Source organism: Numida meleagris, chromosome 1, assembly GCF_002078875.1.
Source record: "Numida meleagris isolate 19003 breed g44 Domestic line chromosome 1, NumMel1.0, whole genome shotgun sequence".
In the NCBI taxonomy this organism is placed as follows: Eukaryota; Metazoa; Chordata; class Aves; order Galliformes; family Numididae; genus Numida; species Numida meleagris.
Genome location: NC_034409.1, coordinates 174827710 through 174851604, shown reverse-complemented (window position 1 = coordinate 174851604; position 23895 = coordinate 174827710). Strand labels below are relative to the sequence as shown.

The following is a 23895-nucleotide window of genomic DNA, read 5'->3' as shown; positions in this document are numbered from 1 at the left end:
TAAAAATTTCTGCTGGATTAAGATGAGCAATGGTTAAGAATACCAGTGGCATTCCTAAGTCCTCATGTTCTTAATCCACTCTGAAATATCAGCAATGAGGTTTTCGTGCATCTTGTCACGGGAAAGGCTGTGATCCCAGTCCTTGCACCTTGCCTCTATTCAGTCAATACTGGACATTTGGCAGTATATTTAAAGCTTTTACTGTGGATCTCCATACAGCAAGATCATTTCATTCCATACTTTTAATCTGTATTACGATTAAGCTTGAGTTTCAAGCTGTTCAGGCAGCTGCCTGTGCCTTGCAGAATAAGAATGCTGTGAATGCTCGCATCCCATCCACACTCTCCATTTCCACTGCTTTCAGACTCCATCCAAAAACAATGACAGTTTCCATCAGCCAGTTACTAGGGAACATTTCGGAAGTTTGAACTTTTCCCCGAACCCTGGCTTTAAAACCACACCTAGGAGCCTGCCCGCAGAACAAGGCTCCCATTGTTCCAGCCCCAGGATGGAGCGCGCTTCTTGGGGGCTCTGTGGGCACAGCCACTGGCGGCCGCTGCAGAAGGAAGAACCTTTGTCCTCAGAGACTTTCTGTTAACGGAGGAAAGGAGGACTTCTAAATCTCCGTCAGCGTGGCTCATTTGTTAAGCAGAGATTCACATTCATTCTCATCAAATCTAAGGTTTCACTGGTACCTGATACTATCAGGCAACCTAATGAATTTTAAAAGAATTCTGGTGTTTTGCTTTTCTTTTTAAAGCTTTGATATTCTATTAGTAGATCGGAATCTAGTCTTCCATCAGGTTTCTAATTTAACAGAATCTTTTCCTGTTCCCTGCAATGACCATTCTGGTCTATGCAATGCTAGATTAGAGAAACTCTCTCCGCACACATCCCGAGCATGCAGAGCACGCTGAGCCATCTCAGCAGCTCACTCACATGCAACAGCTTCCGAGATGGGGATCAGAGAGCAGGGCGCTGGGCTAGATGATCTCCAGAGGTCCCATCTGAGCTCTATGATTCTGTGATGGCATGAAAATCTGCTCACGGAAAGACTGTGCACAGTTTTACGTACTTCAGAGATTTATTTTAGAGGCTTCCTACTCCTTGTGCTCATCTAATACACCTGAACTGTCAGGTTTGCTAAACAAACACGGGTTCTGGCTGGGACCCTCCCAGAAACTTCTCCTTCCTGAGCATTCCACTATTTCATGCATGCAGCAGTGTGCAGTTTAGCATAGCCCGAAGTGTAAGATGCCTTGTACCATCGCACTGTCTGTCTTGGGAGAAAAATGCCCAGATTCAAATCCACTAAAATGGAAACGAACTGTAAAACTGTAAAAAAAAAAAAAAAATTCTTTAAAACATGTCGTGTCTACCAAAATCTCTGTGACAAAATAAAAATCAGTGTCGGAATATTGCTTGGCCAGTCAAATTCTCTCTCAGGCCAAACACTGGGTTCTGCATGGTTTTTAAGGAGAATTAATAAGATGTTACAATTCATGCCTCCCAATTAAACTGTAAATGCTAACTCAGCTTTGACTTCTCAGGGAACCCTCTTCCACTTATCCTGGGAAAGCAAGAGCTGCTTTAACTCTTCAGCATTCTGACTGATGCTTACAGAAATCATTCATTTCCATGCTGATAAGCCATGCCTGTGTTTTCTAAAGGACCCAAGAGGAATTCCTGACAAATGGTCCCATCTTTGTCTTCCCAGATACTAACTTATGGGTATGTGCATGTAAAACACAGAGCCAGATGCCTCAGCATCGATTCTAAACTGATTATATCCACTTCTTTTCCTTAAGATGATTTTAAGAGATTGTAACACTACTTGACAGTCAACAAATACGTAGCAGTCTTATAAAAAAAATAGAGATGTATATTATATTTCAAATACATGTAAGATAGTAGGAAATGGAGTTTTAAAAGCTTCTGAAGTAGCTACCCTGTTGTTTTTCAAATCAAAATGCACCAGGAGAAAAGTGAGAGGAAGAAGGTGTCTGCTAGTGGAAAATAAATGGTAAGATTAGAGTCCTCAGCATGAACACATTATTATTATTTATTATTCGTCAGCCTCCATGCTGTGAAACGAACCTCAGCTGACAGGTGCTTTTTTTCCATTGATTAATAAGGTGCAAACCATACGCCCTGTGTTCACATTTACTCTATGCAATCACCATATACTGTCAAAGGAAGAGGGATTTTCTTTGCAAACACAGGAAATCTGGGCCAAGCGCAGTAATCCTCATTCAGGCACGGTGCTCTGCATTTCAGGGGCAGTTCTGCCAGAGAAGTGCTTAATGGGAGGATTCCACTCTGTTTTTAAGAGCATGCTGAGACAAATGACAGCTGAACACTGACGGTGTGCTCTGAATTATGAGAGTGAATCTGCATTGCAGGGATTGTACTGGACATTCCTTAGAGACAGCCAAGGATGAGGGCACCTGAGTGAATGGGACAGCATCACCCTTCTGTCCTGCTGGTGAAGCTCTGGGGACACAGGCAGCACAGGCCAGTCACGCAAGGAAGACAGGGGACTCAAGAGCTGCCTTCAGTATCCACAGAGCTTGTCTAAAGGAGCTGCAACTTCCACAGAGTCAGAGCTAAAGAAGAAAAGACAGTAACCGGGATGGAGACTTGGCTTGCTTTGCTAATGCTTTAGGAAAGGGGACGGCTCACCAACAGAAAGCTATGAGACACACTGAGCGAGCTCCTCTCTCCCACCACAGGGCTGTGCAGGTTTACCCTCCATCAGCTTCCCCTCTGCCCCTGTAGACCACTAGAAGTAGCCTTGAATCTCCTCGCAATATTTTTCTAGCATTTAACTCATCTCCAGATGATTGAAACAAATTTATATAGGTACTGCTTCTTCACCAAAAATTTGGAAACATTTTTTGTCAAGAGTAAAAAGTTCATCTCAAACCAGTACCGCATCTTCACAATCTGTACTAGGAAGTCTAACCTCATTTTTCTTCCTCACTGGGACCAAAGCAGTTGATTTGCTTAAGCCTTTGCCAGCCCTAACTAAACAAATCATTTTCATGTTTTATATGCAAGTGTCAGATTCTGAGCTGAAGTCACACGAGCGAATTTTGGAAGAAACGGCCTTCACAGGCTGAGAACTGGGAGCCTGGCAATAACACATGAACATTTCAAGACTTCAAGCAGAGTGCACGTAGCATGATTTAAGATTCTGGCCCAGCAAGTCAAGGCAACTGCCCTATTCATCAATTCTTTGCTTTTAAGATTTAGTAAACAGTTTTACAATTTAGGGCTGGGAAAACAGCACATATGTTCCCTGAATTTCACATGGCCTTGTACAGCAGCTATGCGACATTTGAAAATACATTTGACAGGAGATTATGGAAATTTTAAAGAATCATGGATACACTGTAGAAAGAGTCTTTGAAACCCAACAGCTTCACAATCAAATTTACATTCATGTGAAAAACAGACTGCTGACTGCAACCTGTCCTGACTGCACTGACTCATTTAGCACTTAAGATAGTTATCAAAATTAGGGTTTATTTTGATGTCTCATTTTTCTTTCCCAATGGCAATTTGCTTATTAATAAACTGATGATGCACTCCACCAAACTAAAAGCATACATCAAGTCTGACCATTCATTGATGTATCTTCTTTCTGCACCATGGTCTCTACAGCAGACTTCCTTGACAACGATTTATTTATGTACTTTACCAATTCCTTCTGCCAATCATTCTCTTTGGAATCTCCTCACAGAACATGTTTGTGTCCCCACAGCAGAGCTGCACTCAGTGTCCCTGTCTCCTTGACTCAAAGGATTGGATGCTGGAAGGAGCACATGGTCCATAGGGCTGCTTGGCACATCAATCTCCTTTGCCAGGAGCAATGAGATTGATAACCCAAGACCCTATATCCCATTGACAGCGACAGCCTTACAGCTATTTTGTAAAGGACAAAGACAAGCAGATTCATCAGTGTCCCACCCATTCTGATTAAATGCCCTGTGGAAAACAAGGATACCTCAAGCATCCGAGTTCTCAAATCCCAGCTATGCTGCTGTGACATAAATAACATTTCTGCCATAGAAAACGAGACAGTCAACAAGTGAGATTTGACTCCAGTTAGCTTTCTGGGACTCTTGAGCAGTCAATAGTCTAACCTCTCATTGCAACAGTGATACAAAACCCAAATCCCCCATGCTTGCCCCTTGCCTTCTGAGCAGCAGTGCTGCATGCAGGGGAGGTTATTTCTTTAATAAGATGAGCAAAAAAATCCACGTCTGGCAGATAGAGGCCTGTCATGTGTTCCTCCAGGAAGATGAATAAATGGATGACTTCAACACTGGCAAGAAATGCAATTTATTCCAAATAGCATCACTGAGGAGGTGTGAGGTCACCTCTCTCCTCCCTGCAGAGGACAAAGAAGGAGAAGGGCAAGGCAGCACTGCATGCCATGGCTTTCCTCGTCACACACATACATAACTCCCAGTTGGCATCCTGAAATATCACTGTATTCTCAGCTAACCACAACTAATAAGACTTTATTCATAAAGAAGCCATTTCTATTTAATCTAGGCTCTATCACAACATTTATTTTATCCTGCAGAGTTTTTGATTTCACAGCATTCTTGAGACTATCAGGATTTTACATTTAGAGAATCTGCATGTTGGGATTTTGTCATCTGGGCCTGTTGATTGGATCCTAGGGAATTATCCACATTTGAGCTCTGCTTGCCTAGGGCCAAATACACTAATTCCACTTCCAAACGTATGTCTCCTGGTTGGCAGCTCAGCTTCTGCACTAGATTATCTCTACCTACAATTTAATTAAAAAGTAATCACCTTTCGCTTTGCTCATTTGGGACTGACTGCTGTGAAACACACATGCATACATGAGCCGTTACTTACGTGATACACTTTGCTGGACAGAATGAGCACGGAAAAGGCTCGGAGGAGTTTTCCTGCCGAGCCTTTTTAACAAATGATCACGTTCGTTCACGCTGAGGGAAAGAAAAAAAAAATCAGTGAACAACCAGATAATTTTAAGATAAATGTCAACTGTACTTAAAGTACTTGTCAGCTTTAGCTTTGTCAGTATTTAAGATGGTTGTAGCATGAAAAAAATAAACCTTTCTTTTAAACTGCACACTACCCAGAATATTCTCTAATAATGGAAACTCCTCCTTTCTAAGGCCACTTTTTAAAGTTTACATTTAATTCACCCATCCCTAATATCATGGTCATTGTGATTTCTGCATTTGAGACATCTAGAAATTGTTACAAGCCATACCAAATGTCCGACATCAAGTGGTATGGAGCATTTCAAAGGAGATCTCTTTCTAGTATTATGTACACAAATCATGGCACCCACCAACTGCCTTAGAAAGAGGGAGTAACACACTGTGGCTTAGCACATGGCAAGAGGCCTCTATCACACCTGCAAAATTGCCTGAAATAACTGAAGGCAGCACCATTGTTGACTTCTGAAGAAGATTTTCATCTTCAACCCTGGAGAAAAAAACTTTCAATGCAGTTTTTGGTCATAGGCCCCCTTTACTTTAAACAGTTTGTGTTAAAAGCCTGAATTCACCAACAGTGAAAACACAAACTGAGGGTGAAAAATAAAATATGTACGTCAGTCAGTTGAAAGAGAAAACTAACTGGATTTAAGATATGCGTGCAAATCATTAGAGCCACTGTCCACTCTGATTTTTACAGACACTACTCATTTCATCAAGAACTGTATGTCCAGAATAGATAAACAATGGCTAATGTCCCAACCTTTCAGAGCACTTATCTACATAAGCAAGTGGCATAAAGTGCAATAGAAGCATTCAAATCTTGCTGAACTGGGGCTTTCAGGAACTGTTGTATATCAGATGATTAGGAAATACATCTTACAGTCTATTTTAGTTGAAAGTTCCTGTGAGATGGGGTTGTTATTTTCCCTATCTCATACTTGTTTCTAATACTGAGATGGCAACACTGCATGCAACAGATGTCTGCAGTGCAGCCCCTTGCAGTGTCTTTGCTCCATTTACACATTTATGCTGCCTGCTTCCATTTCTAGTCCGCCTGTTCTTTCACGTCCACATTCACAAGTAATTCCACTGGTCATGCCATAAATGTGGATACACATCTGAAAGGCGAATGCTAGTATCTTTCTTGGGTTAGATTACAAGTTCACATATATTTGGTGTATGAAATGGAAATCCCAGCAAGCACAGCTGCTGCTGCCAACAAGCTCACAACAGCTTTAAACAAACAACTCCCTTTCATTGAAGCAATTTGCTAACTTCAAACAAGAAAGTAAGCAAAGAGTCTCCGATACGTCCATAATGTGTAACCCAGCCATGCAGGCTTATATTCCACTTAATATTCCATTAGGTTAATATCCAGACTCACAGCCCCTGTTCAGTGAGTAACAAGATGCCCATGAAAGAAAGGGAGGAATACTCCTTTTCTTCTTTTTTCTTTTCTATTCTTTTTTCTTTTTTTTCCCCATGGTCTCTAAGACCAACCACCCAGGTTAAGAAATTGTACATCCTATTGACCCTTCCTTTAAAATCTTTATAAACTGTCAACATTTTCAGACAATTGGTCTCTTTCCCTCCTTCCCTGGCCACAGTAGAATCACGCCTGCAACAGATACAGACTGCTTTTCCTGTCTGCAGTCAGTAGTATTTCCTTAGTAGCATCCTCCAATAGAAGTTGGAAGCAAAACTAATGACACCAACTAAGAGCATCAAAAAACCTTGAAGAGCTCATTTGGATCATGAGATCTGCATGCATTCAAAAGAAGAAAGAATCACAGGTTTCCGCTAAAAACACAGATGCGGTATGGAAGCTTCTGAAGAACTTGGAAGATCCAACTTAGAAAGAGGACTAGCTCACTGAAAGAAACCAAGTATACAGAGAAGGTGGATACCTGCCCATCTTCTCCATACCCATCTCAGCATGAGACCAGAGGCTAGTTCTGGATGGACTGCTTAAAACAGGAATCTTGAGCTGATCAAAATTAGATCTAAAGGGACAGATAGCAAAATCTGCCACAGAATTCTGACAAAGAGATGGAATTAAGACAGCAAAAGGCACGAAGAACAAATTATTTCTCTGCCTGTCTATAGCAACAAAAACACAAAATGGTATCTGCTACAGGCCATAAATGGAAAGCTTCTTAAGCTTCTATCTGCAATGTGTAGAGCAGTGTGCTATCAAGGACTTCTGAACCTGAGTGACATTAGAGCTCTCAGGAAGCCAAAGCAAGACTACCTTTGATATTGCTAATTATAAATAACAAATTCAAAAATCCAAGTCACATGTGATTATCACATTTGGGAAATTATACTGGATCTCAGCTATGCAGAGAAAGAAAAACTCATGGAAGAACTAAACCACAAAAGCTCTGAGTCAGGCACGTCCAACCTGCAGCCTGCACGTGGCCTGGCACAGCTCGCACTGTGGCTGCCCCCTGCCCATGCCATCATGGCAGCAGCTCTTCCTGCCGAGCAGCCTGGCCCAGCCCCTCAGCATCAATAGAACATCAGTGCACTACCGCCCCATCTGGGCTGACACCAGGGCACGGGGTGCAGGGCGGTACCAGCTCAAGTAATGGCAAATAAGTTTATGGATTTTGAAACACTGGCTAAACACAGTCTTGGGAATGGCAAAAAACATGCAGCCGCTGTGCTTTCTACTTTGATACAGGAATTTGAGAATAGGTTTCAAGACTGCTGAAAAAATCAAATTTTTTGGCTTATTTGCGACTCCATTTTCAGTCAACATAAATACACTACTTGTGAATTTCCATATGGAATGTAAAGAGCTGCAATCCAAAATTTGATCATCTCTTTACCAGACTTTTATAAGACCTCTCTTATCAGAGAGATATATCCCTCACTTTACAGTCACGCCTTAGTTGCGTCATCACTTTTTGGCATTACATACATTTGTGAAGAGTGATTTTGAAGGATGAAGTACAAGAAGAGTAAAATTTCATCAAAAATCTCTCACAAACACCTTGAGAACTCATTAAGAATTGCAACCACTGCCACTGAACCCAACTGATGTGTTAGTTTCACAAAAACAAGGTCACATATCCCAGCAGTTTCATGGTTTTGTTGCTCTCTTTATGTTTAAATAACAAACATTAAAAATTAAAATAAGATTTGTTACTTTATATACATCAACTATAGTATAAATTTAATGAGGGCTGCTTTGAAAGTAATGTTATTCTATGTTATTCTGTTGGCCCACAATGCCAGAGGTGGATATTGGTGGTACGGCAGGAGAGGCTGAACCTTCCCACCAATATTCTGTTGCATTTTGTTGCTGTGTGACAGATGGCAGCAGAGGGGCAGTCAAATGGAATGGCACCTGATATGGAAATGCACACAAGGCAAAGGTGTGTCATTGAGTTCCTCTATGCAGAAAAAATGGCACCCACTGACATCCGTCAACACTTCCTGAACGTTGATGGAGACTGAACTGTGGGTGTGAGCACAGCGAGGCAGTGGGTGGTGCGTTTCAGCGGTGACAACAGTGACAGTGGGTCAACTCTGCTGCTGCAGATATTTGCGAGCATGCCATGTAGGCTCTTGTTTATTGCTGGCAAAAATGAATAGCTAGTGGTGGAGACTATGTGGAAAAATAGTGTTTCGTAGCTGAGAATTTGCACAACCAAATGATGTTACTGTGTTCTTTGTATCCATTCCATGGAAATAAATAGGAAGCATTACTTTTGGAGTGACTCATGTATATGTGGCCCAAGACAATCCCTCATCACTCAGTGCAAGTCAGGCAAGTCAAAAGGTAGGACAGCCATGCTCTAAGGGCAAGCCATGATTCAATATACTGCATGTCGAGACCTATCAAGCAGTATAAAATGAATTCTTAATACACAGAAGTAAATGCAACACAACTCTTCTGAAATGGATGAGTATTTGATTAATTAACAAGTGTTAGATCTTCCAGTACAAAGCCTGAAAGGAAAGTGAAGTTGAATGGATTACTTGACTAGACCAAAGTCTGCACTGACACCAACTCAGCCCTTGCTTTCAGGTGGTTTTCTTCTGCTCCCAGCAGATATCAAAAAACAAAGATTTCTCATCAGTCTCCCTCCACTACAGTGCAAAACAGTGATGCCCTCAGGCTGCCAGACATATTAGTCCTCGTCCGCAAACATATTGCTTGTAAATCAATCCTGAGTATTAGCTGTGATGATTGTAAGTGTTAAATCTACTTTCCAGACACTGAGAGCCAGCACAGAAACCCTCCCACCAGAGTCTAGGGATGGCATCTTCAGATGCATCACAATAAAAGGGTAAAACAGAGAACGTGAGATCACATGATGAATACTGGATATGCTTATGTTTATACTCAGGACCTACAAAAAGGTGTCAGAGTGAAAGAAATCACAAACCCAGACATCCTGATGGGAGCCAATGACCCGGAAAGTGACAGTGAAATATGTTTTACTTGGTTGGTTAGTGACCTCAGAACGGGTAGGGGAGAAGCTTCATCTATCTGTAATTACATGAAGGACAGCACACAGACAGAATGCTTTGAACTAAACAAATCAATAGTTGCTCAGAACAAAAACAAGCAAAAAAAAAAAAAAGGCCCAATTCAGAGGGTTACTTTGAAAAAACAATTGAAAAAAGTAATTATTCAAGTCATAGAAAACTAGACTCAGTTGCTATCAACAATAAAGAATACCATTGCAATGGCTTCCTAAGTGGGACAAGATTACTTCAGTCTGACTGAAAAATCTGGGCTAACAACATTACATCAATTCACTAAGCATAGGACAAATCAAAAGATAAACTAAAAACGTCTTATTTTTCCATTCCATTAATAAAATAACTCTTCCTTTTTTTTGCATCTGAACTGCTCAAAGGTGTCCACAGAGATCTTCATTTTATTTCTGTGTGTTCCCTTCTTGCTCTTCACAAGAGCAAACAGCTCCTAAATCCAGGCAACAAACATCTGGCTTTACACATTCAAATGAGGAGCATCAAAACAAACAGAATAATTCAAAGCTGACCACAACGTCCTGCTGGCTCATTTGCTCAAGTAATTAAAAAAAGATGAGCCTCACCACCAATTAACCTACAGAAGGCTAATTAGTGTTAATGAGGATTTGCGGTACTTGGTATAGCTTGACCCAGAATGTCCTCCCCGGTTCACTAATTGGCTGATGGCAAAGCAGGGCTCACAAAGAAGGGAAGGTTAAAGTGGATGCAGGTGTCTCTTAAAATTGGATCTTCCCTGAGAAAACATATGCATAGCTCAGCTTAAAAAATTCAGGGCTCCCCTTCTCTCACATGAAGCTGAACTGCTATGAAATGAGCTTGTGTTTTGTTATGATTTGCTAATGGAGATGGAGAGCACAGGCACAAGCAATGGGTAAAGATGCTTGGTTGCTCCTGTTTTAACTTACTGCCTTTCTGGGTTATTCAGAAGTCAGATGGACACACATGAAATGATTTGCTTGTGTTTCCTGCCTTTCTTAAAGGCAGAATTGGGTTATTAGTGCAGCCTTCCTAGGGCTGCTAAAAGCTACGCAAATAACACAGAAGTGCATATCCCAGCTGCTGTCCCTCTGCCTTAACAGCACCCAATGAACCTGTGGGAGAGGCATAGCTGTTCAGTGCAAGACACCCAGTGTCACCTTCATGGGTAAGCCCAGAGGACAAGCAGGATGCTGTTCCTGTCATGTAAATAGCTGGAGATCATAGAATCATAGAATGGTTTGGATTGGAAGGGACCTTGAAGATGACCTATTTCCAACCCCCTGCTATAGGCAGGGACACCTCCCTCTAGACCAGGTTGCTCACAGCCCCATCCAGCCTGGTCTTGAATGCATCCAGAAGAGGGGATATCCACAACCGTTGCTGGGCAACCTGTTCCAGTGTCTCACCACCCTCACAGTAAAGAATTTATTCCTGATAGCTAGTCTAAATCTATCCTCTTCCAGTTTAAAACCATTTCCCCTTGTCCTGTCGCTACATGCCCTCACAAAAAGTCACTCCTCAGCTTTCCTATAGGCTCCCTTTAGGTTCTGGAAGTCCTTGGCCCCTTGCCCTACTGCCTGGAGATGCTCTATCACCATTTCTTCAGTTCTATCCTACTGCTGCGGCATTAGCAACAGCTAAAGCATTGCATGGCTTGGTTTAAACCAGAAAACCCTGCAAAGCTCAGGCTGAAATTCTGCCCTTAACTCCACAGCGCTCCTCCTACCCACACACACTCTCAAATGGCACAGCAGATAAACCCATATTTTACATCTTTTTTTTCCCCACTCACACATTCTGTTAAACATGTTGCTGTCCAAGCAGCCCTGGCTGCTTACAGTCATCTCCTGTTGCAAGTAATTCTTGCAGCTCACTGTAATTGTGCTACAACAGCAGGGAGGAAGGGGAAAAGAAAATTTTCGCATAACATCTGATGTGGCTGAACAAGTTGAAAGATCAGAAGTTTCTGTCCCTGTCATTTAGATTTTGAGGAGAGATGAGAATACTCTTCTCTCACTTTTTAAAATTTAGAAGGACGATGTTCCAAACAGTGACTTACACAAAAGCTTGCTGTTTCTTTGTTGACATTCTTCCATCTCTGAAAGTTGCATCAACATAAAATATTAAGAGAAGGAAAAAAGGTCTGAAACAACCAGCCATGCTCAGCTTTGATCAGTCATAATCACCAAACCATTTACAAGCAGACTGTTGATTTTCATTTCAGTCTCTTGGTTCTCAGATTCCAGAAAGTTTCTTCTAAAGGTTAATCAGAGGTCCAAGCGTGATTAATTTTACATCAGCATGACCTGACACAGGGGCTCGCAGATCTCTCCCTGCCAGAACACACCAATTGTTCCTGAGGATGCTTTCACTTCTCCCAAGTTCCATCCCTCACCTCTTATGACTGTAACCCTGCTTAAACACTTCCAGTATCTGTCATTCCTCTGGTAGACAAAGGGTGAGTAAAAAATTCCAGGCAGAGGCTGTGACCACACCTTTGTAATTGGGCAGAGAAGACCCATTTGTCTTCCTCCTGCACTCCATTCTCCCTCCTGCCCGAGTGCACTCCTCCAGCACAGCCACAGGCCTTGATTTAACCGATTTTCTCTCATTTTAGACTCAAATGCATTACTCAAATTCATGTAATGGAGTTGTTAAACTGGAGTTAGGCAGTGTTCAAAAAACATGAAGATGTAGCACTGAGAGACATGTCTAGCAGGCAAGGTAGTGATGGGCTGATGGCTGGACTAGATGATCTTGGTCTTTTCCAGCCTTAATGATCCCGTGATTCTGTGACAATGAATGCAGACTTAGCATAAGGCTAATGGGAAAAAAAAAAAAAAAACCACAATATTCTTACAGACCAGGAGCTCAAAATTAAACAAGCACGCAGAAAATCTCAAAAGCGTCTCACTGATGGCTGAGGATTCACAAAACTCTGTGTGCTCAAGTACCCAGAACAACCAGGGCTTTGGAAGAAAGGGCTGCATGTGTGGAAGGTTCACCCTGATCAGCTGTCTGAGCAAATATGTCTCCAAAGACTGGAGGATGGAGGTATCACAGAATGAAACCACCCTCCTACAAAATAGACAAAGTAGCAGCTATAGGCTTCTGCTGTTTTCTTTTTTGGTCCACAAAGGGGAGATGTTATTTTTGGTTATCTATCATTGGATTGCAGGAATGTTTTACTATTAAGTCACTCAGGGTAGGAGGTCTTAATTTAAAAGGCAAACAGGCATTACTGATAATGAAGCTGCAGTGTAATCAAAGGAAATCTCCAGAGCATTTCACAAGAAAGCATCTGAGGCTTATAAACAGTACAACAAAAATCAGCATTTTCTTTGCAGAGTCAGCGTCTACACACACTGCTTAATCACTCAGGATGCAGCTGAAATAAGGAGACATCCACATCCAAGTCCCTTCTGCATTCTTCTGTAAATACTCCATGAGAAACTCTGAGAAACAGACTATGTCTAGAAGACCAAGAGGTTGCTGAGCACAATGCGAAGGGAAGTGCAGAGGGAAGCGTGGCCTGTGCCATTTGCAGGCTGAGATGAGCAAGAGGTTCCCTATCACAGGTGACTACTGCATCAGTACAACCAGGCTCTAGGGAGTAGCGAAGGGCACAGCAGCAGCTGATTGCCCAAGGAAGCTGGAGGCATTATGTCCCCCAGGTGTTACTGCAGCAGCTCTCCTCTAGCTTTTTCCCAAGTTCATTTCTCTTCTCCTGGAGAACTGCCATTGTTACAGCTTGTGATCCAGCCTGCTAGTTCACTAGAGCAGAAGCTCTCCCATTAGACCTCAGAAGTTTGCACTCAGGACTCCCAGCACAGAAGCCAGCCAGCTGCAGGCCCCATGCCAAGTGTACAGGGGTCCACCCACATCACCAAATCCCCTTGTACCAGAGCAGAACCACCCCACAGCAGCAGACAGAGGCCAAGGCATGTTATGGGTTTCAGCTGGCATTGTGGGTGACACCGGGGCAGTATGCTGAGTGCTGGGACCAAATTCTCCACTACAAGTCCAAAAATTTCTCTTCAAGTTGGTCTTAAAGCTGTATGGTTAAGAGCAGGGCAAAGCTTTTCCTCTGGCTGACAAGCAAGAATGACTTACATTTTCTTTTGTCATTACTGATGTCTTAATGCACAAAAGCCTTTATTTGACTTCAGAAATCACTTGGACAACAGTTTCTGGCCTTAGTTTTTGAGGCCGTTATTCCTAAACTTTTCTAAGAGAACTACTTGGTACAGAAGGTGGTATTACATTTAAAAGTACCATTAACAGCAGACACTATAAACATCGTATGGCTCTCTGAAAATCAACAATTCTAATAAATGAGATCTCTCTACTTAGAGTGCCTTCCATTTGTAAGCACTGCAAACATCACACGTGTTTATGCACTTCAAAACATGGGGGGTATCACTGTCAACTGTCCCAAAGCCAACTAACTTAAAGTTGAAGCTGCTCAATTTTGCCTTTACTCTTTCCAAAATATAGGAATTGACTCAGTTTAAGCCTCTGCGAAGCAGAAAAGGCTAAGCATGGCTTGCTGCTTTTCAACTACCTCCCTCAGTATCAGGGCTGCTTTCTTCTTGTCCTCAAGTGCCTCACTTTGCACTTACTCTAGTGGGTGCTTGGTCATATCCTCTACAGATAAGGTGGCAACACAGTTGCAACTGTAACGTTCTTTTCCTAGCAACTCATTTTGTCAGAAGCAGTCATCTCGGCGGGTTTAAAGTTTTCCAAGCTTGGCCTCTACAGAAAGGTGTGGTGTTTTTCAAACAAGCAAGCAAAAAAAATCCCCAGCAGAAGGTTACAGTAAAGTATACTTCCACATTTTGAATCAACTTAAAATAACTTCTGTTCAAAAACTCTACATTCTCTCCAATCATTACTCTTAAACTTTTTTTTTTTTTTTCCAGCTCACGGCAACAAGGAAGACTGATGAGTTTTCAAAGTGGCTGGACACAATTCAGAGCAAAGCACGGGACCTTTGGTTGAGTTGCAAAAAAACAAATTGCTTTTCTTCAAGCTTTTGTGTTATTTTGTAACTGTCCACAAAGTATTCAGTTTTTTGAGTTCTTGTTGGGAAGGCACACCGTCTTGCCCCTCCTCGTAGATGGGCCAGCCAGGAGGAGTTGGGCGAGACTGCTGAAGCCATTACACTGGAATAGTTGTTATGGAACAGTTCTCCTGCTGTGCAGCCTGGAGGGAAGATTTCTCCTTCCATCCCCTGTGGAGATCCCCGATGCCCAACTCAGTAACTACGGATTAAGCATCAGAGAGATTGGCCCCTTAATCAGTTCTAACCCTCATCTTGTTATGTTCCCTTTTTTCTAATCTTCCCTTTCAATTTACATCTTCGTTTTGGCCTTTGTACTGATACTGTACCTCCATCAATTCTGACTTTGCTAACAGATGTGATCACAGCTCTAAATCCTTCTCCAAGTCACCAGGTTTTAACTTTATTTGTGGCACTGGATCTCCCTCAAAGGTATGTGATAGGCACAATTACGATGTGAAATAATTAATTGCACTGGAGAAGGGTCACATCAGCTCCAACTGGTGTGTGCGAGCAGCTGGGCACATGGGCTGCCTGTGCCAGCAGGAACATGGCTGCTCCCCCTTCATCCCTCCATCAGATTCTGAAATTCCTCCTTCTCCTGCACCCTCCCTCCTCTGCCCCACTGCATCCACACTGCCCAGTTCAAAACAGAACCAAACTTGGTAATTTGCAAGTGCCTCACATGTAGGGGTTAGAAATGCTGGAAATTAACAGTATGTATTAATGTGAGGAAATAATGTGGCAATTCTTTACTGACATGGGACAGGAGAGAGAGACAAAGGGACAAGCATAAAATAAAACAAAATTAAGCATTTTCCACCTACCATACGTGAACGTTTACCATATGGAATCAAAGAATTTAACAGAAAAAGCACTGATATCATTTTATGTGCATTTTGCTTGTAAAAGGAGTCTAATATCTTTTTACTAGTAAAGCTGCAAGGAAAAAATCGTAAATATGCCAGTCACTTTGTTGCGTACGCTGGTGGGGAAATCTCGCCTTTCCTTCCCAGAAATGGTGTGAAGAACATCTGGAAAAATTGATAAAAAGCCTTGGACCTTAAAACCAAAATACACCCCTCCTCTCTTTAACCTCATTTTATGCTCGAATGCATAAGACGAGCTGGATTCAGATCGTGGTCCTGAGTACCCTGAGTCAATGTACCAAGTCAGGGCACTCATGGAACCAGAATTTGGCTCCAAACACCCATTGCTGTTTAACCAGTTAAAAACACAAGACTGAGTTTGTTTTAAATAACATTTGTTGTACCTGCTGATTGGAAAGGGCATTATTGACACAGTTTCCCTATTCAAGTGGCTGTAATTTGGAATGCATCAATAAAGAGACAAAGTGCTTTGACATACGGTGAGCCCAAGCCTTGCTCCTGGTGACATTAATGAAAACACTCACCTCTTCCTCAGGAATGGGGAGATCAGATGCTCAAGCTCATTCAGGGCTTGTTAGAAGTGGAAAATTAAGTCTGTTTTAGCATTCCTGCTCCTGCCCTACAAGGCAGGAGTCTCACTGCCCTCAGGATGTGCACAGCCACAGGCCCTGTCAGGTTTCCCACATCTTGTTCTCCCCCACAGGAACCCAAGGAGCAGGCAGCCCTCCATGAGTGCCTGTGTCACCTGCCACCTCCTCACACAGCTATGGAAACAAGATAGGCCTCTGTGCTCATCCACCCCACAAAACCCAGGCTGAGGTCACTAGACAGCTTGCTCTTGAGGTGAGAACCAGTCGTGCATGTTTCACTAAAGCAACAGGCGGCTTTGGTGAAAAGCACTGGAGTGAAAGAGAATTTTCACCATGGAGTTTCCTTGTTGAAGACAGAGAGCAAGACTGGGAGAAGTGCAGTTTTCGGTGCACAGAAAACCAGTGTCTGTTCTACAAAATGGAGATGAAAGGAAGAGGTGGACAGCTTTCATCAGCACGCTCTGGAAGCAGACAGAGCTAAAATGCCCACCAAAAAATGCTGTGTAAACCATGAAGCTGAGTCTCCTTGTTCAGCAGTCACTCCATTTTCCCTTTGCACTGCCTCCCAATTTTCCAAATAATTGGAAGGAATTCTTCCCAATATTCAGGTGGTGCAGGCATTTTGCCACAACACAGCACAGGCCCTTCAGCTCCATGTAAAGCAATTCAACAGTGAAAGCTGCATTACTCTTCAGTATCAAATACTGTTCTCATCCCAGCCACCAAACAATTACAAAACAGAACAGAAAAACAACCAAAAAGCCTCCTTCAAAGGGAGCTTCAGGTAGGGGAGCTCTGCAAAATAAAATCTACTGTCACAAGGAGCATGCTGCACAGCTTTGCTTGCTGGCCATCGGAGTGCTGAAGTGATGTGGGTTTCCAAAATAAAGTTTACTTTGGTCACTAATCAGGATTTACTCCACCTGAACTCCCACTGACTTCAGTGAGAGGTTAGATGGAGTGAAAAGTGAACGAAGACTTAAAGATTTGGCCCTTTATGAGGCAAGGTTTAGTTGCAAACTCACCGCAAGATGCAAAAAATCCCCGCAGCTGAACTCAATGCCACTTTTGAACACAAATCTGTAGAAAAACTTTTTTCTTTGTGTAAATCTCACATGTTAACATGATTAGCTCTGCTGGGCAGGTGTCTCCACATGTCCCTGTTTACTTTGGCACACAAGCTGTCCCTCTCACCTCTCTGAATTCATGTAAATTTAGTGTTAAATCCTGCCCTTTGTTACATGAGAGTGCCAAGGAGCCCTCTCCCCTCCTGTACACAGGCTTGCTCACCCTGCAGCCGGGCTGGATGCCAGCTCAGTGCCACTGGGTGCCAGGCTGGGGAGGACCAGAGCAGGCACTCATCTTCCACAAGCAGGAGCATGAACACACCATGGGGTCCCCTTGCTAACTCCTTGCTGCAAGCTCCTACCTCTGCTTCTCAAGCTATTTCTGGTCTTCAGTTCTCAAGGGATTTCCATACATTCACTGAATGGCTTAGGTCAGAGTGGACCTTAAAGATCATCCAGTTCCACGCCCCCTGCCATGGGCAAAGCTGCCAGCCACCACAGTGGTTGCCAGATCAGGTTGCCCAGGGCCCCATCCAATATGGCCTTGAACACCTCCAGGGATGTGGCATTTTCCCCTGATTAAATCCCCTAACTCTTGGAATCATCTGATTTTGTAATCATTTCAGCTTCCATGGAAAATAAAAGTAAAGTTTTAGATGTCAAGATGTGATACAGAGAAAAATTAGGACAAAACCCTTTATGGCAAACAATAATATTCTCAGTATCAACTTCAAGGATCACACTAGTGCTATTTGTAAGGTATTTGGGACCTGGCTGTAGCACTCAGTATGCCAGTGCTCTTCCCTGCACAGACCAGCCACCATCAACCATCCTTCACCTACCATTTCTTTTGTCACTTATTACTAGTAAAGCCAAAATATGCGCCTGCTTTTTTTTTAGCTCAATAAAATCAAATTCAATTTCAGAAACTGCTCAGAGAAGCTCAGATTTAGAAAATCTAACCAGTGCTAGAAGTCACTTTTTATTAACCTGGAAAAATGTCTCTAGCAAGAACAGTTGCCACATCCTAAAGCAGGATGTGCGTATTCAGGTATCAAGAGGCACATGAGATCTCCCAGTGCTCCCATGCAAACTGCAGCGAGGACCCAGGTGGTATCCTGCTCATGCTTTACAGAGATTCAAGCGAGCTGCTGCAAACTGCTGGCACCCTATTGTGCACGTCTAGATGGTCTCACTGCCTTCCGGTGTTTGTGAATTGCTTTTTGTTTGGCAGAATAATCCTAAACATCCACATCTTGCACTTCATTTTTCCCCTATAGTCTAGGCAATGATAAAAGCAATTAGCTCCCTAAATCCCCCTTATCTGTAATTGGGTGTGATTTTTATTTATTTTTGTTTGTTTGTGAAAAAACACTGAACAAAAATAGCGTCCACTATGCAAGACAGGAAACCAGACCCTGATGACAGCAAGCTTATCTTTCAGAGCTGCCTGAACAAACCAACACCTCATGGCTGTGTTTTCAGGAACGCTTCCAACCAAGAGCTGGCACTGGCACTCAGAGGTGACTGGTGGACCTGTCCAGTTCTAACACAGCTCTCCACTTTGTGTTAGAAATGAAGGGACTCCGGTTATGTCCCCTTCCTGCAGTGTCACATTGCCAGAAATATCCTAAGAGCAATGGGGCCGCGGGCAGCAGGAGAGAGCAGTGCATGCATCTCCTCACTCCTCGTTTCCACTGGCTTCAAGGACACTTAAGAGAAAAAAACGAATATGAACCAGAGAGGCTGTAACTGCAGTAAGGTCCCTCTGCCTCTTTTCCCACCCTCACCCTTCCCTTTGGACAAGCTCACGATTTCAAGCAGGTGTGAAAGAGCCAGGAGACAAACAAAAGAGATAAAAGGCAGAACAACTCTGAAGAGCACTCTGGAGGCCACATCACAAGCACAGCACACCAGCTCCTAGCAGGCAGAGGCACTCTACCATTATCTAGTTCACAGATGGACCACCCAGAAAATCTGGGAGCAATTAGGAAGGAGAACAAACAAATGCATGGAAAGAAGGGGGGGAGGGAGAAGGGGAGAGAAGGCCAGGAGGGATTCCTTACATCATCTCCATGCAAGCGTTTCGAGAATGAAGTGAAGCTATACAGAGGAGGAGGAATGCAGATGAGAGAGTTTGCAATAAGAATGCAATAAAATAAAAGGCTATGAAAACATAGAGCATATGAGAGAATTACAACTCGATCATAAAATTTACAGGAAGTCAGGACTGTCCGTAAACAGAGAAGAAACCCATCAAGTTCTAGGAGACACATACACATGCATATAAACAGATTATGTGCTAGCAACCTTTCTCACTATTAATGCTATGTCAACCTGCCTCGCAACCCACAGATTCCGCTTGCAAAAAGCGGATTCGCTTTCCTCCATGGCTGTCAATAACTGGCACTTAACACTGGCAGGAAAACACAAATGACTGACACAAATGCAGCTTTGTCCCAGACACTGATAGGAACCACAGCAGGAGCCACGGGGTTCCTACTATCAGAACCGCATGTCTGGGAACAGCAGTCCCCAGCACAACTGGATCCCACTTGCTTGGCATCTAATTGGTCTTTGAGCAGTAATTCACAACCCAAAATCACACCTTCCATGTGTTTTGGCTGGGAGGCTAACCTGATTTTGGTACCAAGCACTTCGGCTCCAACTGACTTCAAGGTGACAACTCAGTCAACTGAAAACAACTCCTATTTTTCATTAGATGCTTGATTTCAGGCATTTTTATTGGTTTTAATCATGGCATAAAACATTGTCCTTTTTGGCCAGTGCTGCAAAGTTTGCTTTTTCTTTTTAAACGATTTGATGTGCAGTTTGTGACTTCTGCAAGCAAGCACAATTTATGCGCAGTGTTTTGTAGAATCCAAAAGTCACTGCAGAAAAACAGCTCAATAAAAACTGAGCATACCAAGCATTTTGAAGTGATTTTAATCAACAACACTGTGTTTACTTTGTCTTGGCTCTGAGAAGCAAACTCTGGTCACTAAGGCCATCTTACAAACACACTGTAGTTCACAAAGCATTTTTTTTAAAGCTTTTCAGTTTACTATAATCTTGGTAAACTCATTCCCTGATAATTTTCCCTAAGAATAGTGCTTATTAACTCACAAATTCAGTTGAAAAATCTACTACCCACTCATCTTAGCAGCAGCTACAATATGGCAATTAGTTTACCTTAGAATACACATCAAAGGCTCAAAGGATGACCCTGCCCCATAAGAACAAAATCTTTTAAAAGCTCCATTCCACTCAGTTTGCTAGTTTATAAGGTTTGCTAAAATCCAGTTTAATGATCACGTCGTTTCTTAGCAAGTCATGTGGTGCCATATTGTTTAGGGAACAGAAGAGTTAGTTCTAAAACCTTTTTGAACTCAGGGAGCTTTTCCGACTAGCTGATGCAGAACCACATTCTGCGATGGCAAATGAAACTGTTGGATGCAAAAGCCTCACTGTGATTTTCTTTAGCTTCTTTCAGAAGAGACAAAGGTTCCCACACAACACATACCAACACATACTCTCCCCTTACAATGAAGGATTCAATAATAGCAATATGTTCAAGTCCATATGGTGTGCATACAAGGGAGAGGCACGACAAGAAACTAAGAACCTTGAACAGAGAGGCCTGCAAAACTGCAGTGGAAAACAGCAAAAACATTAAAAAAAAAAAAGAAAACCAAACACTTTGAGGTGAGAATGAATGAAGCTGTAGGGAAACACTGGATTAGCCACTTCTCTCTTTAGCTACAGTCTAACTCTCCTTATATCCTGAGTCTCAGACAGTTTCCTCCTCCGACAAGCTTATCAGACTGACTTTTTTTGATGGCAAGGAAAGTATGTGCAACAAAGTTCTTTCAAAACAGTCTGGCCCAACAGCCAGGTAATTGCATGACTTGTTACCAGGAGACTGAGCTGCAGTTTTCAAATACAGCCTCACTAGCAATAACAGGAGAAACAAAACCAGAAGGGCTGATTTTGGTGGGGGCAACAAGCAATTTGGTGTTGTGGAACACCAAAGTGGAAAGGAACAACAGCAACAAATTAATAATATAGGACAGAATTCTTACCTGACTGCAATCAGATTTGAACAATGAATGAGAAATAGAAACAGGAGAGGACAGAGACAGTAATTTTTTTTTTTTTAAACATCAGCACAGAATTGTCCCACCTCTTTCCATTACTGTCACGAAGCATAGCTTTTCCCAGCTCTCTTGTCTTCATCTCCAACTCCTGAACTTGTTCCAGCAAAGATTTATGGTAGGTATGCTTGGCCCTGTACCACAAAAACAAGGACACAAGGTAAGTCATATGAACATCGTGTTGTTAAAAAAGCCCAATTTTACTTCCTATATGAGAAGCCAGGGCAATCCCTTCACATGGTTTGGGAAATAAGGCAGTGAATGTACACGAACAGTCAGCCCAGATTCACAATACCTGGGAAATATTACCTAAGAAATAAGAAATTTGGCAGAGCTTGTCTGCTTCAACACAACCCTCAAGATGTTACCAACTAGCACAGCTACTGGACTGTGGAGACCTGACACTGCTGCTGTGGGACTGCTCAGGACCAGAGCTTTCAGACAAAAGAACAGGGATTCATTGAATATTCATGGCAGTAAAACATGATTCCACTCAGTCTTTTGAGCTATGCATCACACTGCTCTGAAAACCTGAGGAGAGTCTCAGATAATAATTGCCATTCAAGCCCCTTTATTTTCATTTATCAGTCTCACGTGACTTGGAAAGGCACTTCTTTCTCTGAGCTTTCAAGATGACAGTAACAAAACTGGCTCTGTCCTACTTTCTCAGCTTGGGGATTCAATGAGCCATGCATGCACCACACACATAACCAGAATTTGGAAAGCAGTGCCCCCCCGTAAATACTAAGGCTCTTTTTTCAGTTTCACTTACCATTCTTGTACTATTAAAAATTAAACTGGCAGAAGGAGAACCCAGTCCCCTCTCTTTGACATTTACAAAGTAATGACATGAACTGTGGGGATCTTTCTGCAATGGGCAGTTTTTGATCAGCGTCCTCTTTTGTGTCACTTAGAGGAGGACAAGTGTCCCATGAGATAATATTGATTTGCATGCGACTGCATGAAAGCCTGAAAACAAGATGGAGACAAGTAGGGTAATACACCACTTGCTTTGCTTCATGGCATTAAAATTATATTCTTCCGTTCTGGAGGTGGCAAACATTTCTTTTTAAGTTTTATGAAAATCCTACATGCAGATTCTATAATTTTTAACCAATGATACAAAACACGTCTCCCTCCTTCTAGCAGAAAAGTAACTTGTGTATATGTAATTAAACTGTAATGAAGATGCATTTATTTTTAAAAAGCGTGGTTCCTATCAGTCCTTCCACGGGGAATAAGAAACGAAAACCAGAAAATCTTTGCTGAGTCTATTGTAGATGCAAGTGGCTTGCTACTAAGTTATACCCAAGTACTTCGGTCTTTGTGGTGCTGAATTAGGCCCCAAATGTCTCAGAATGAGAAACTAAAATAACAACTTTTCAAAACATATCTGAATTTAAGAGCAAAGCAAAGCAAAGAGAACAGGAAAATAAAAAACAGTAAAATCTAGAGGCATCAAGGATGTACTTAGGAGAGTATCTGATTTAAAGCACCAAGCGAGTGTGATTTGCAAGGGAACACCAGCATACTGTGACAGGAGAAAACAGAATAGCAAGCATATTTTAAAACACAGCATTTCAAGAACATGAGATAACCTACAGCTGCACAGACATTAATTACATTCCAGTTACTATAACTTGTTAGGCTAATGGTTAAACTCTGAGGATGGAAAACTAGTGATTTTTTGAGATGAGAAAGCTTTGAGTTATTAATTCTTATAATCTTTACAGTTGACTTCACTACCACACTCCCCTTAATTTGAGTAAATACACTGAAACACTGAACTTGAACTCATCTTTTACCTACTAATGTAAACTTAAACACTGAGCATGTTTAGAAATTACAAAACCCCTTTAAAACTTGCTCTCCCCACAGACTAGAACACAGAAGTCTGCAAGTTATTCAGTCCCTCTCCCAAGGTTTCATGCCACAGAGTATAGGATAAATGGGATGTTTTTCTTTCCCCTTGGAGTGAACAGCAAATTCAAAATGGAAACTGAGCAATAACGTCCAATTAGTAGAGGACAGCAAAAGCAGGTATTGCTCAGCTATTTCACAATATGGAAAAAATAAGGTTGCCCTGAAGTCAAGTGTTCTGAAGTATTTTAGAAGTAAAATGAAGTAACAGAATACATGAGTTCTGCCATGGCTGAGTATCCATGAAGCTACAGTAACCTTCCAGGTAATTGTTATGCACTGAGTCACTTCTTCACTTGGAGAAAGAACATCCATGGAAGAATGGAGTAATGAAGTATTTATAAAAGGGCCTGAGCTGACCTATCCACACATTTCTCCAAGAACAAATACTAAAATATGGTATTATGACTGCCTCAGAGTCTGGGCTTGCTCCCATCAAAGCCAATTGCAAATATTCCACGGACTGCTGGCAACAGGACTGGATACTTCATGATTTTTTCACAACAGCACATTGTTAACTTTTGATACACAAAAACACAGGTAGAAGTCTTCGTTTTTACCTTGTACTTTACAAGTGGCCCTAGATGCGTGATCAGCCCTCAATAAATTATGAGCTCTTGTATTTGTTGTTCCTGTTCATCTGCAATTGTTGAATTATATAAAGGCAGACTCAACTTCCACTCACATAGGGATATCAAGATCAGGAACC

The 23895-nt window shown here is 42.2% G+C and overlaps 1 protein-coding gene across 9 annotated transcripts in view; it reads right to left on the bottom strand.

Moving 5' to 3' along the window:
• ATP8A2 (ATPase phospholipid transporting 8A2) overlaps positions 1 to 23895 on the bottom strand; it is a 325803-nt gene that overhangs the window by 8428 nt on the left and 293480 nt on the right. For all 9 annotated transcript variants that reach the window (XM_021379136.1, XM_021379100.1, XM_021379117.1 and 6 more), the window contains 2 exons: positions 21296 to 21400; positions 4897 to 4988 (listed from right to left, as the gene is read on the bottom strand). In XM_021379136.1, coding sequence (XP_021234811.1) covers positions 4897 to 4988; positions 21296 to 21400 — 197 coding nt within the window. The remainder of the gene's footprint in view (positions 1 to 4896; positions 4989 to 21295; positions 21401 to 23895) is intronic.